We start from the raw sequence: 13770 nt of genomic DNA, 5'->3' as shown, positions 1-13770 counted from the left end.
AGCGCTCCAGCCCGGGGCATGCTGGGACTGCCTGGGAGCCCCTCCCCACATCCCCCGGGGGCAGCTTGGCCATGGAGGTCGGCTGTTTCATCTGGGGTGGAACCTGTATTCGGCCAGAGCTATTGTCTGGTCCTACTTCTAACGCAGGACTAGCCTGAACTGGAGGGAGGGACCCCATGGTTTGTTATTGTTGCTTCCGGTTAGCATGTGTAGAGATAGGTCTAGCCGCCGGCTCCAGGCCCCTTGGGGAATTCTGAAAGGAAAACGGCAACTGACCCAGCCCCACCCCTCAAGACAAATGCAATTGTCCTCGTTTTTTTTGTTTTTTTCCCAGATAAGGAGACAGACTCCAGAGGTAAAACCAACCCAGCTTCCTTGACCCTCCCCTGAGCCCCTCCTCTGGGCTCCCACACCACATCCCAGCTCCAACTCCAGGGGGGACCTACAGCTTCTGCCTGCCTCGGGGGGCTCACTGAGGGCAGGGCCCTGCTGCTCTGCTCGGCTGGAGTGAGTACTCACGGTCCCCAGACGTCCTGTTAATGAGTAACCTTGCTACGTCCCGCACCCAAGTTCCGCCTGGAGCGATGGGTCAAATCTAGAGCCTCCTTTGCCCTTTGGGAAATGGTGGGGCGGGGTGGCATAAGGGTGAGGAAGAGTGGGGGGGGGGACAGGAGGGCGGGTGAGGAAATGGAGGGAGGCTGGGAGGAGGCAGGGAAGGAAAGGAGGAATATTCCAGGTGGACAGGGGTTGTGTCTGCCCCCAGCTGGAGTGACTAAGAGGGCGGTGAGGCCAGTGTGGGGTGAGGCATGTTGGAAGAGGGGCAAGTCTGCAGCAGATGGAGGCTGGGGGTTGACACTCGTTGCTTCAGAGATGCCCGAGGCACATCAGGGTGGGCACCGCCCGTATGGGTCTGAAGCTCAGGAGAGAGCGAGCCAGGTGACTGGAGACCTGTCGGCTCCTCTAGCGGTGGTTGTGCTTGGGAGCGTGGGATGGCATGTTAGGGGAGGCCAGGAGCCAGGGGTCAGATCCTGAGCTGCAGAGAAGAAGGAGAGGGCCAGCCCCAAGAGGGAAGACTCCAACATCAGGCTGCTGGCTCCGGAAGAGTTAAAGCAGCAACTCATGTCCCTCCCACATCTTTCCCCCCCCTCCTCACCCCGCCCCCAGGGCCAGCGGTGACAGCGGAGGCCATGTGAGTCTGATCCTGAATGAGGCTTTATCTCTCGCTGTTCCTCCCATCATCGCGTTGTCCACTGTCCACCGTGACACCGGCTCCCTGGGCCAGTCGGGATGGAACAGGCATCGGAGGAAGCCAGAGCTAGAGAGGTCTGGGGCTGGGGGTGGCAGGTGGAGGGTCTTCCCTGGGTGTGGGGAGAATAGGGTGTGTTCTGGGGCAAGGGGGTCATTGGGGAGACAGTACTGGAGGGAGAGCTTACCCAGGGAGGATCATTAGAGGCATGGGGGGGGAGGTTTCCCAAGGGTCCCAGGAGGGAACCTGAGGGACAGGCGGGTTTGAGTGACAGCACCTGGGCTCCCTCCTGCAGGTCATGGTGACCACAGCTTGGACGGCGAAAGAAGCAGTACTTGGGACTTCTAGCCACCAGACTGTGCGCCCCAACCTCTAGCCTCTGCCGCTGCCCCTCTGCCCTGGTCCCTGCCAGCCCCAGCCATGCCTGAAAGAGGGGCTTCAGCCCCAGTGGGCCGGGGGCTACCCTCGGACGTCCTGGCGGAGCAGGTGGAGCTCTGGTGGTCCCAGCAGCCGCGGCGCTCAGCACTGTGCTTCGCCGTGGCCGTGGTCCTTGTGGCAGGCTGCGGCGCCGGCGGCGTGGCGCTGTTCTCCTCGACCAGCAGCCGCTCGGGCGAGTGGCGGCTCGCCTCGGGCACGGTGCTCTGCCTGCTGGCCCTGCTGGTGCTGGTGAAGCAGCTGATGAGCTCGGCCGTGCAGGACATGAACTGTGTGCGCCAGCCCCACCACGTGGCCCTGCTGCGCAGCGGCGGCGGTGCCGACGCCCTGGTGGTGCTCCTCAGCGGCCTGGTGTTGCTGGTCACTGGACTGACACTGGCCGGCCTGGCCGCCGCCCCTACCCCCACCCAACCCCTGGCCACCATGCTGTCCGTGGGCGTGGCACTGGCTGCCTCGGGCTCGCTCCTCCTGCTGGGCTTGCTGCTGTACCAGGTGGGCCTGAGTGGACACTGCCCTCCCATCCGAGCGGCAGCCCCTTCCACCCAGAGTGGCCATGGAGAGAGCAGCGGCAGCATCTTCAGCATCTCAGGACGACTGTCCGCTGGCCGGCGTCTCGAGACTACGTCTAGCATCGCCAGCCTCATCTGATCAAGTCAAGCCAGAGCCGTCCTTCCCAAGGGCCTCACCCGAGGGTCCTTGGAGAGTTGGGAGAGGAGTGAATGAGAGCGGGGGGAGGGAGGGAGACAATGAGCCTATGTGAAGGTATCGGCGTCAGGCCTGTGGCCGTGTGCGTGTGATTAAAGAAAATGTGCCTCCACACAGCCACACCAGGAGAAGTGAGTGTGTGTCTCCTTGGAGCTGGGCTCCTGTGTCTATTGGGTGGCGAAGGGTCTGCCTCCCTGTCTGAGCCAGGGCTCTAGACAGAGAAAGTCTGGGAGCCATGAGCACCCTTGGTGCTTATGTTGAAGCCTGCCTGTTCTCGCCCACGTCCACAGAGACTGCTGTCCCCGCAGAGATGCAGCCCTTTACTGAGGAAGGTAGCTCTGGAAAATGACCGTCCCTAGGCCACTGACCAGCTAGAGGGCATTGGGCACATGCCTTATGCTCTGCGCTTTGGTCTTGGGATCCGTAGTGAACGTGGGATGAGATCGTCAGTGAAAACAGATGTGCAATAAAAAATGGGGGCTGTCGGTGTGAGCGCCACTGCCATTACCACCCCTCTCAGTTAACTCTTCTCCTGACTTAGGCTCATAAAAAGTATCTTAAAGGTGTCCTCCGGCCATTCTGTGGGGTTTTTTTCATAGGCAATAAGGAGCTGCAGGGAAGATGGGGTGAGGGATGCCCACCTGTGGGCAATCCAGGAGGCAGGAAGTGGGTGTCAGGGCCAGAGGGGAAGAGCATTCTGGGTAGGGGACTGAGTCCGTTGCATCTACTCGCCAGCTGGCTTCTCTGAAGACCGTCTCCCTTCGGCTGGGTCCTTTGGGCTGATTCGCCTGAGGGAGGCTGGGAGACTGCAGCTTCCTACCCCCCACCCCCTTTTGAAACCAAACCAACCTGGATCTGTGTGGTGGTTGTACCAGCTGGCCCAGTTCTGGTACCATGGGCATGGGAGGGGTGTTTGAAATTCCCTGGGGCTGTAAGAGTCACTTCCTGCTTGGACTGGAAGGGCAGGGGCACTTCCTGGGTGGCTGAGGGACCATCCCACTGGAAGCAGCACTCCCATGTTGACTACTGTTTGATCATTTCCTGCCTCACAAGGTCCAGGTGACCTAAAACTCAGGGAAGACACCAGGAGAGGCAGGAAATGCGAGAGCTCCCAGGAGCTATTCAACATAAAGCCGAGGCTCTGATGAGAGAAAATTGCTTTCGGCTAACAAGATCAAGGGAGTCTCCTGAAGAAGATGCCTGAGGTGATGGATGGTGCACAGGCATTGCAAACAAAGGGCTTAATGTGCCTTAAAGGTCCCTGGAGCAGACAGACAGAAGAGCATAGGGCCTGTGTGAGAACATCCAAATCAAATCAAATACAATCAAGCATTTCTCCTGGGAGTTCCATAGGCATTTATACGCCGCACATTCAAACTTTAACCCCTCCCCTCTCTTAAAATAGCTCTTTTTCTGGAAGTACAGACACTCACCCAAGCACCCAGACCAACAACCTCACATCCAGTCTGCACCGCTTTATCTCCTCACCGTGTATCCAATAATTGAACGACCAACTCCTGCTCATTTCCCTCAGGAAATCCATCCCTTGATGCCCACTCCCTAGACAGGGTTCCCTGTGTCTAACTAGGTTGTCAAACAGCCTCCTTACTTTTCTCTCTGAAATCTAGGCCCTGCCCATGCCTCCCTCTTCCCCAACAGACACACACTTCCACCAGCAAGTCTTCTAAAAGGCAAGTCTACCTGAAGATCCTTTTGTGGTTTCTCACTTCCTACAGGGTATAGTCAAGACACGAGTTGGTCTTTCTCCCTACAGATACCCTGAGCCAGGCACCCTGAACTTCTCATGTCCTCTTGCCTCTCCCAGCCTTTACATTGGATTGTTTTCGTGACCTTCGAAGTCTAGTTTGCTGGGGAGCCTTCCACCCATAAACTAGCGTGGTATCCCTTCCATGTGCCCATCTACTGAACCAGGTGATAAATATCCCTGACAGGGTCTGGGCCTTACTCATCAATGTACCCCGAGACCCCATGATGGGTCTGATGCATAGTCGGTGCTGTCTTGGATTCCCTGATGGAGGTGTTGGATTGGTGTGTGTGCAAGGAGCAAGGAGAAGCTCACCGTGTTGGGCCAGGCTGGCTAGAGAAACAAACCCAGCCACACCCACCTGTGTTTACGAAAGAGCTTTGTATCAAGAAGTAATATCCTATATCATGAAGACAGCCCAGCCTCGTCCAACTCAAATGCTTAAGTCCAATGCTAGCTCATAAATCCCTCTTCAGACTTACGTAGCCCACATGCCGGTGATGCCGAAAGGTGAACAGGGAAGGAGGAAGCTCACAGGCTGGTGGGTTCAGAGTTGCCTGGGTCCAAGGTCCGTGGGGAAATGCAGGGTGCTGGCAGCAACGAGGGTCAGGTGGTTCACCTGGGGCCACCCCTTGAGGCAGGCAGCATCCCAGTGAAGCCCCAGCAAGAAGGAAGGAGAAGTGGCCGAGAGAGTCCCTGCTCTCACACTGTAGGAAATGGAGAACCGGGAAGAGAGTGCATGCAGACAGTTCTTTATTCTCAGATTTAGTAGGCCTGGCAGGCCAGGGTTCTGGGTGGAGGGAGGCCTTCACACTTGTGATTTAGAGATGCGTCCCAGTCACATTCTCATAATTAAGATTCATTCCCACAATCAAGCCCCCCCCCTCCCCCGTAATGCCAATTTTAAGGTGCTCCTTGCAAGTGCATGGTTGCTTACTATATTCTTGTAGGTTAACGGCTTGAAGGCGATCTCCCTGAAAGTTGTCTATCATAGAGCTGATTTCAACTCACATCCACCAAATGAGACAAGGGGGAGCTGAGAACTATAAATCTTTGTGGGGGCAGAAAGCATCATTTTTCTCCAAGGAGTGGCTAGTGGGTTTGAACTGCTGGCGTTGTGGTAAGCAACCCAGTGGATAACCCACTATGCTAGCAGGGCTCCTTCTGAAAGGTAGAGGTGGCTTTAAAGGGCTGCTAGGAGAATGGGAGAAGGATCTGAACACTCCCCACCACCACCCCACCCCCAGCCAGTTTGCTAAAACTTTTGAGAACCACCGTGAGCCTAGGAATCAGGCATGCCCTGGGGCAGGTCCAGTTCTTCTCGCAGCACCAAGAAGCCAGCGTGCTGGCTGAAGGAGGTGCATCACCAGGAGGGTGCCACAGCAGTGGAACAACGCGGCAGGCGTTGAGGATACTGGCAAGAGAGAATCTGACATAATAGACTCTGACCTCTAAATTGACATCAGGCGAAGACGAGAGGGGTGGATGAGAGCAAATGGAGTCCTCTGGACCTGAGGCTGCTGTAGGGTTATACTTCAGTTGTGGAGGGAGGCAGGCTTGCCATATGCTTCTCAGGCTTAACTGTGGATCCCCTAGGTACTCAACCATATCCCTTGGCTACTTGGCAAGAGTATATTCCAGAAACGGACAAACCTAGTGCAGGGCAGGTGGATCTTAGTCACCGCCCATCACACCCCCCTCTAGACATCAGGCTCCCACAGTACCAGCCCCTGGTACTCAACTTCCCGTGCAAGGATCAAACTCAAACCAAACTCACTGCCAGCGAGTTGCGGCCGACTCATAACCACCAGCGTAGCCCTGGCTGTGGGAGTTCCTGAGACTGTAACTCTTTACAGGAGTAGAAAGCTTCCTCTTTCACCCTCAGAGCAACTGGATGGTTTCGAACTGTGGACCTTGCAGTTAGCAACCCAGGCGTAACCACTAGGCCCCCAGGACACACAGAGGCTGCTTTGTGACCCTTCCCCTGGGTCTGTGAAGCTCTTCCCTCGCAGCCCGCTGTCCTACACCCAAGCGCCTACACCCAGAAATGTATCTATCCCAACTCACTGGCAGGGTGGGAGTGGAGGCCGGGAGGGAGCAAGTCCAACCATCAAGAGCTTCCCTCTCTGCGTCTGCCTGGCCATTACTTCGAGGCCAGTGCCGGAGCAAGCCCCAAAAACGGCACTTACGTGAGCCTCAACTTCTCCATCTGTAAAATGTTCTTGTTATTCACTCAAAACTCACTCCCATCTAACTCAGAGTGACCCTATAGGACAGAGCAGAACTGCCCCCTGTGAGTGTCCAAGGCTGTAAATCTTTACCGGAGCAATTTCAAACTGCTGACCTTGCAGGTAGTAGCCTACTGTGTAACCCACTAGGCCACCAAGGTTCCAGTTCTTATTACGGTCTATTAGATCAGAGATTCTCATTCAAGTCCAAGTCATGTGCAAAACCAGCTACTACCCCATTTTACCAACCAGGTGTTAAGGCACTGAAGGGGTAAATCAGTTGCCCAAGGTCACAAAGCTCTAAAGTGGCAGAGCTGGGATTTGAATTCAGGCAGCCTTTGTTCTCAACTCCCTTTGCTGCCCGGCATGCTTGTGGTTTGGGTGAGCGCCCATCTGTGGCCTCCACACCAGGACAGGGGACGTGCCCTTCCTCGTCTTGGGGAGCAACAGGGCCAGTCGGCTGGGAAGCTGGTGTGTCCTTCACAGTCAGGTCCTGGGAGTTCCAAGGACAGAGAAAGTGGCGGCAGCTGCCAAGGAGAAGAGGCGGGCTATGGAGCAGAACCGGACTCCCCTGCACTCTGGCTGGTTCTTCCCAACCTCCCGTGCCCCTTCCCCGCTGCTGACAGCCCCTTCAATGTCAGCGTTTCCTATTCAGTCCTCAGGGCTTTCTCTCATTCTGCTACTTTCCCTGGTGAGTCACCCAATCCTAAGTCCACATTGCTGCTCATTCCCAAACCATGTCTGCAGGCTGGAGTTCTCTCCTTTGAATCTAGCTATCCTTGGGCATCAACGCCGACTTGTTCCACACTCAACATGAAATTCCCACTCCCCAAAAGTCCGATGCCCCTCAATTTCCCCCACACACACCCGAACCAGACCAGGGCATCCTCACTAACTCCTTCCTTCTCCCCCATGTCCAAGCAGTCAGCAAGTCCTGCTGTTGCTGTTGGCTGCCATCGAGGCAGCCCACAAGTCAGAGTGACCCCATGCACAATGGAGTAAAATGCTACCCTGCCCTGTGTCACGCTATGATCCCCTAGGCATCGGACAGCTGGGGTCCAGGAGGTTTTCATTGGCTGGTTTCTCCAAAGTTGATCGCCAAGCTCTTGTGTCATTGTTCATTAAGTGCCATTAAGTCCGTTTCAACCCATAGACACCCTGTGTACAGCAGAACAACACTGCCCCATCCTGTGTGCCTCACGATCGAGGCTATGTTTGACCCCGAGTCCATCCATGCTGTGGAGGGTCTTGTGATAGGTAGGTTTGTTGTACAACGTGGCCAATGAACACGTGAGATTAGTTGAAGGGCGGAGAGATAAATGGCTCAGCAAGTCTCGCCTCTCTCTTGCATTTTCATCATTGGACCAGTGTGCGGCTGCCTTGCTTGCTCTGTGCCTCCATTTGCAAGCTACACTACCTGTGGGCTGTGATGCTGTAACTTGAGGTTCCTTCAAGACCTGCTTTGCCACGCTGCTGGAATGTACATCTCTTGAGGTGGGGACTGTCAGACCCTGTCATCTGGCTGTTGGTGACCTGCCTTGCCGTTTGCTGCCTGTGGCTGGATAGCCTGAATTGCTCTATGGAGGGCTATCCGGTTGCCCTCAGGACTTGAAGGACTGCCAGTGTACTAGCTGTCTCACAGAAGTGAGTTGCACTGAGATACTTACAATGCCACTGGACCCAAAGACTTTCTACCCACTGGCTTGTGATCATCCTGCATTTTGCTTCATTGCATGTGTTTCGTGAGTCTGAAGAGGACTTTATAGATTGGTATTGGACATATGGGCTAATATCAGACTTATGGCATTGGACTGGACTGGGTTGGGATGTTTTCTCAATGTTCAATTCCTCTTGTATATAAATCTCTTTCTTATACACATATGAGTGTCTCTATGAATTTGATTCTCTAGTCTACCCGGACTAACACAGGTCTTCTCCTTCTGAGGGTGACCCTGTCCTTTATTATGCATGGTATCCTTCTCTAGGGACTGGTCCTTCTTGTTAACATGTTCGAAATATGGAAAGCTAAGTCTCACCATCCTCTCACCTAAGAGGAATTCTGGCTGCATTTCTTCCGAGACACATTTGTCCATTCTTTTAGGAATCCATAGAATAGTCAATATTTTTCACCAATACCATACTTCAAAGGCATCCGTTCTATAGTTTTATTGTCCAGCTTTTGCATCTATGTGAGTTAATTAAAATATTAAAATATTATCGCTTAGCTAAGGCAGATCTTAGTCTTCAAAGTGGCATCATCGATTTTTAGGATTTTAAACCTCTTACTTGCAGCAGATTTGCCCAATGCAGTATGTCACTCGATGTCTTGACTACTTCCATGGGTACCGATGTAAAATTAAATCCTTGACAACTTCAATATTTCCTGCATGTGTATCAAATGTTGAGTACGGTCTACCTTCATCTGGAAGATCCACTGAAACGTGTTCATTATCATCGCAACAAGCTTCCCAAACAGATGAGTGGTGTCTGTACCTGAGATACATTAGTTGGGTATCCAAGCCAGGTCTCCCAGGCTGCACATGGATGGTGAGGATTTCACTGAGCCACCACTGCCTGCCCTGTCTCCTACACAGCGCTGGAATCCGTGCTCCCTTCATCAGGCCCTAGTCAGCTGTTACCACCTATATCCTGGAAACTGGACCCCAGCCTTCCCCTCATCCAGTCCATATTTGCAGATCAGCCAGCAGGGTCACACCATCCTATTGCACACCACCATCCCCGCCCCCAAAAGAAAAATGTCCACCGAGGAGCCTCAATTTCCTTCAGGATGAAGCATGTGTTCTCTGCCTTGGCATCCACGGTCCTAACTTGCCCGGCCCACTCTTCAGCCTTGGGACTTTTCATGGGCACCCTTTGGGCCCGGCCTGCCAGCCCTTCTCAGCCTCCTGTCTCTTTCTCAAGGGACTCACTCCCTCACCCATCCTTTCACTTTCCTTCTTTTTTTTTTTTTTAATCAATTTATTGGGGCTCATAAAATTCATCACAATACATAGATCAATTGTATAAAGCACATCTATACATTGCTTGCCCTCATCATTCCCAAAATTCACTTCCCTCTTGGGTTCCCGAAATCAGCTCATTTTCCTTTTTCCCCCTCCCCCTCCCTTCTTCTCCCCCCTCCCCCATGCACCCTTGATAATTTATAAATTATTATTATATCTTATATTACACTGCCCGGCGTCTCCCTTCACCTACCCCTCTGTTGTCCATCCCCCAGAGAGGAGGTTATATGTAGCTCCCTGTGATCAATTCCCCCTTTCTACACCCCCCTTCCCTCCTGGTATCGCCACTGTCACCCCTGGTCCTGAGTGGTTCATCTGTCCTAGATTCCCTGCGTTTCCAATTCCCATCTGTACCACTGTGCATCATCTGGTCTAGACAGGTCTGCAAGGCAGAATTGGGGTTCTGGTAGTTGGGGGGAGGAAGCGTTTAAGAACTAGAGGAAGGTTATGGGTTTCATTATTGTTATACTGAACCCTAAGTGACTCATCTCCCCACTACCCCTCTGCAAGGTATGTCCAGTTGTCTAGAGATGGGCATTGGGTCCCCATCACGCACCACCCTCATTGACGAGGATATGATTTTTCTCCCCGCCTTTGGTGTTTGAAGCCTGGTTCCTTTGGCCCTTCATGATCACACATGTTGGTGTGCTGCTTCCATGTGGGCTTTGTTGCTTCTGGGCTAGTTGGCCGCTTGTTTACTTTCAAGCCTTTAAGTCCCCAGACGCTAGAGGTCTCGATAGCCGGGCACCATCAGCCTTCTTCACCACACTTACTTATGTACACATTCGTCTTCAGCATTTATGTGGGGTAGGTGGTCACACAATGATGGTTTTTGTTCCACTTTCCTTCTTTCCAAGCTCTGTCCTCAAAGGCTAACACTTCAACCAGGTAGACACGTGGAGGGGGCGCCACCTGGCTCACCAAACTTCCTCCTCTCCAGGAATCAGTTGGAAGAAATAACGTGTTTGCACAAAAACCATATCTGTGCTACGGGACCCTGTCCCCAGTCACGACTGATTGCACCAGTAGCAGATATTTGAGCCAAATTGTGCTAATCAGATCCTTTACTCTTGAGTATTTGCAACTAAGAACAAAGTGGAGAGTGCTGGTAAGAGCAAGTCTCATTAAATCCCATAAACAGCAGAGTGCTGGAGGCGCAAGACCTGACCTCAGGCTCCTGGGACCACCTGTTTCCTGCTCTTCCAAGTCAGCTTTTCCTGTTGATTCTAGTCAAGAGCCAGAATTCTCCCCCAAAATTCCTTTCTAGCGCCTGCCATCAAAAGAATCTTGACTCATGTTTTTCTCATCCGAACACTGCTTCCCTTGCCCCTGCCCCCAGAATTGCAAGGACCCTCTTCTCTGTCTCCTTCTCCTCATCAGGGATTTGTGGTAAAGCCTTCCACACACCACTCCATTTGCTCCCCTTTCAGGGATCCACTCCTCAAGCCACGGGAGTTCAACAAATATTTACCCAGCATCAACTTCGTGTGAGAACCTGCAGACACCGAGTCAGACGCAGCCCTGGCCTCCGAGAGCTCAGTGTAGCAGGGAGGCCAGGCACAGAGAAGCGTAACTTGTGATCAAGATGGATATAACACGCAGCCTGGGGTCCTGAGTGGGCGGGGCTCCTGGAGGCGTCCTGGAGGCAGGGCTATGCGTGGCGTCCAGCCCCCCAGCTCTGAGGCCTGCAGAGCAGTTTGGTTCAGAAAAAATGACTTTTTTTTTTTGATCGAAATGAAAATAAATTTATTCGTTCTTGTGTGTGTAATGCCTGATTACTATTTCGATTGCCTACTTTATTGGCGAGAAAAACTTTTCCGTACAGAACCTGGCACTCGTTTTTAACTGCTGACTGTTACCATCTGGGTGCATTCGACTTGCTGGCAAGGAGGCAGCCAGCTGGAATGGGATGGACCAGCCAGGGATTTTCACTCACTGACACAGGACCTGTCCGAGGGGGGAAGGGCTGTCTAGGCAGAGGAGCAGCGCGTGGCAAAGCAGCCCGTGGGTGCGGGAGTGGCAGAGACCGAGTTAGGCCACCCGAAGTAAGAAAAACAAGAAAGAAGGTGGGAGAGGCTGGCAGAGGCCTGACCACAAGAGGCCTCATTTCATTTCCATATCCCAGCCCGTGTTGGGCTTCATCCTGCGAACATCAGAGAGCCTAATTGAGCAGGAAGGGTCACTGGCACTTTGTGGCCACTGTGAAGGATGGATGGGTTGGACAGTGGTGGGGAAAGGGCAGATTGTCCTTTTCCCTAAACCCTGGCCACCTCGGACCCGAGGTTCCAGCTCCAATGTAGTACCTACCATCCTACAGCTGTCAGACAAGGGGTGAGGGGTACAGAGGTCAAGGCTCAGAGGGAGAAGGGCCCCCTGCTACCTTCCGGTCCCAGCCCACTAGCCCCAGGCTGAATGTAATTATCCTCGATGAAGCCGTCATCCTCCTCATCTTCACCCACCTCTGGGCAGTTCCTCTTTCCTGTCTCTGGCAGCGGGCGGTGCCGGTAGCTGGCCCGGTATTGGCGGCAGAGGTGGCATTTGGCAGCAAGTGCGATGAGGAGGGAGAGGGCCACGGCGCCCAGCACAACCCCGAGCAGCACTGGCCAGCCCTGGGCCCCGGGGCCTGGTTCAGGCGACGACGCAGCGGACGCTGTAAGGAGCTCCAGGGGCCCCAGCGTGGCTGCCGGGGAAAAGACTCGATCATTGGTGGAGTCCTCCCTGGGGACACCAAGAGGTGGGAGGCCAGGCCCTCCCCCCGTGCCCCCCCTCCCACTGGCACTTGCTTTGGTTTGTCTCATTCATGGAGAGGCTTGGAAACTCACGATGAGCCCTGGCCTCTGCCAGACACAGTCCTGGCTCCAAGGGGACCTCAGATGACAGGCAGCTCCAGGGCACGGAGTCCTGGAAAAAGCACAGATACCTAAGTGCCATCAGGGAACCTAGGACACACAGTCCAGGTCACACTCAAAGCCCCTTTGGACAAACTCTGGACACCAGGCAGCTGGGCCCTAACCCGCTGCTCACAAAAGTCAATTGTTTACAAGGGAATGACGCAGGAGCCAGTTCCAGGGATTGCATGAAGCTCAACCCCACCCCGTCCCACCCCCACCCCCCAATACACACACACACAGGTCAAAAATGCTCATAAAACTCTGTTGTGTTGGGTGTAAACATTATCTCCACTTTATAGGTAAGACTTGGAAAGATGAGCTCGCTCAACAGGAGTGCCAGGATTTGAACCCAGGTCTCTGATGCCAGAGGCCAGTCTTCAACACTATCTAGTAGGCTGAAGATGGAAGATAGGGCAGAGGCAGGTCCTGGCCCCCAGCGGTGGGAGACCCCAGTTGCCTGGAGCTGAGTAGGCAGTGTGGAAACTACACATAGAGGACAATACAGATACAGCCACCCCACCTCGACCTTCACTCTCTGTCACAGCCATTGCCCACTCATCCCTGCCCAAAGGGGCCACACTCTGACCCCAAGGGAGGCCGTAGCCAGGAACTATTTAGCTGAGAATCAAGTGAATCGGACATGTCTCTGGATGGGAGTCACCCCAGCTTGGGGCCGGCAGTCCTTGAGCAAGAATACTGGAATTCAGGAGGGTCTTAAAGGTGCCAGGAGTAGCTCCGGAACCAAAGGAGTGTCTGAGGAGGAACACCGGAGAGGAGATGGGAGATCCCAGAAGTACCAGGAAGTGCCTAGAGCAGCCGGGTTAGGGAGGTGCCTGGGGGAGGAGGGAGGAGCAATCAGTGCAGGAGGCGATCTGCCCCCCACCCCAGGGCACATCCAGGCTAGGAGAGAAGCACCTGGGTTAGGGGATGCTCCGACATTTTTGTTTCCATTTTATTGGGAGCTCTTTCAGATAACCTAAGGTCCACAGTTCAGTCCCATCCAGCGGTATTGTACAATCGCTACCCCAATCAGTTTCAGAACATTTTCTTTCTTCTTGAACTCCTTGATATCAGCTCCTCTTTATCCCCTCCCCCACCATATTCTTCAGTCCTTTAGCACTAATACTTTTCATGTGGGCTCTTCCATGTTCTCTAATACCCCTCTGACTCTCTCACTACCGTTTATTAAACCTCACCAACCTAAATACCTCTGGAATACATATGCCCCTCCTCCCTACCTTGTGGCCAATGCCCTAGCCCACTTCACGACCTTTATTTTACTTTGATGTTGGAAATCAGCTAACTTGTCTGTCCACTTCTGCTCCATTCCCCAGAGAGATACAATCTGGTCTGGGCTTCATCATTCCCCTTCATAAAAAGCCTCCAAGATCCCTCGATGCCCGGCTCAGAGCTAACCCCAACATCTTACCGCCCTTCACCTGACCCTCAGGGTCAAACTCTTCTTCTTCTCCACAGG

At 53.7% G+C, this 13770-nt stretch overlaps 2 protein-coding genes across 7 annotated transcripts in view; one reads left to right on the top strand and one right to left on the bottom strand.

The window, feature by feature from the left end:
• Positions 1–129: 129 nt before the first annotated feature.
• TMEM125 (transmembrane protein 125) lies at positions 130–2502 on the top strand. Its single transcript, XM_004699508.2, has 3 exons — positions 130–507; positions 1165–1323; positions 1542–2502. Exon 3 carries the CDS (start codon positions 1667–1669, stop codon positions 2327–2329), a length of 663 nt encoding a protein of 220 aa, XP_004699565.1. The 5' UTR covers positions 130–507; positions 1165–1323; positions 1542–1666; the 3' UTR covers positions 2330–2502.
• A 9095-nt stretch (positions 2503–11597) lies between these two features.
• Positions 11598–13770, bottom strand: part of CUNH1orf210 (chromosome unknown C1orf210 homolog) — a 3955-nt gene continuing 1782 nt past the window's right edge. For all 6 annotated transcript variants that reach the window (XM_004699507.2, XM_045292061.1, XM_045292060.1 and 3 more), the window contains exons 3-4: positions 12186–12303; positions 11598–12082 (exon numbers count right to left, since the gene is read on the bottom strand). In XM_004699507.2, coding sequence (XP_004699564.1) covers positions 11757–12082; positions 12186–12204 — 345 coding nt within the window. In that variant the 5' untranslated portion in view covers positions 12205–12303 and the 3' untranslated portion in view covers positions 11598–11756. The remainder of the gene's footprint in view (positions 12083–12185; positions 12304–13770) is intronic.

The sequence above is a fragment of the Echinops telfairi genome, unplaced genomic scaffold (assembly GCF_000313985.2).
Source record: "Echinops telfairi isolate 266 unplaced genomic scaffold, ASM31398v2 ScPeMD7_443;HRSCAF=831, whole genome shotgun sequence".
Taxonomy (NCBI): Eukaryota; Metazoa; Chordata; class Mammalia; order Afrosoricida; family Tenrecidae; genus Echinops; species Echinops telfairi.
This window is presented reverse-complemented; position numbering and strand designations above follow the sequence as displayed.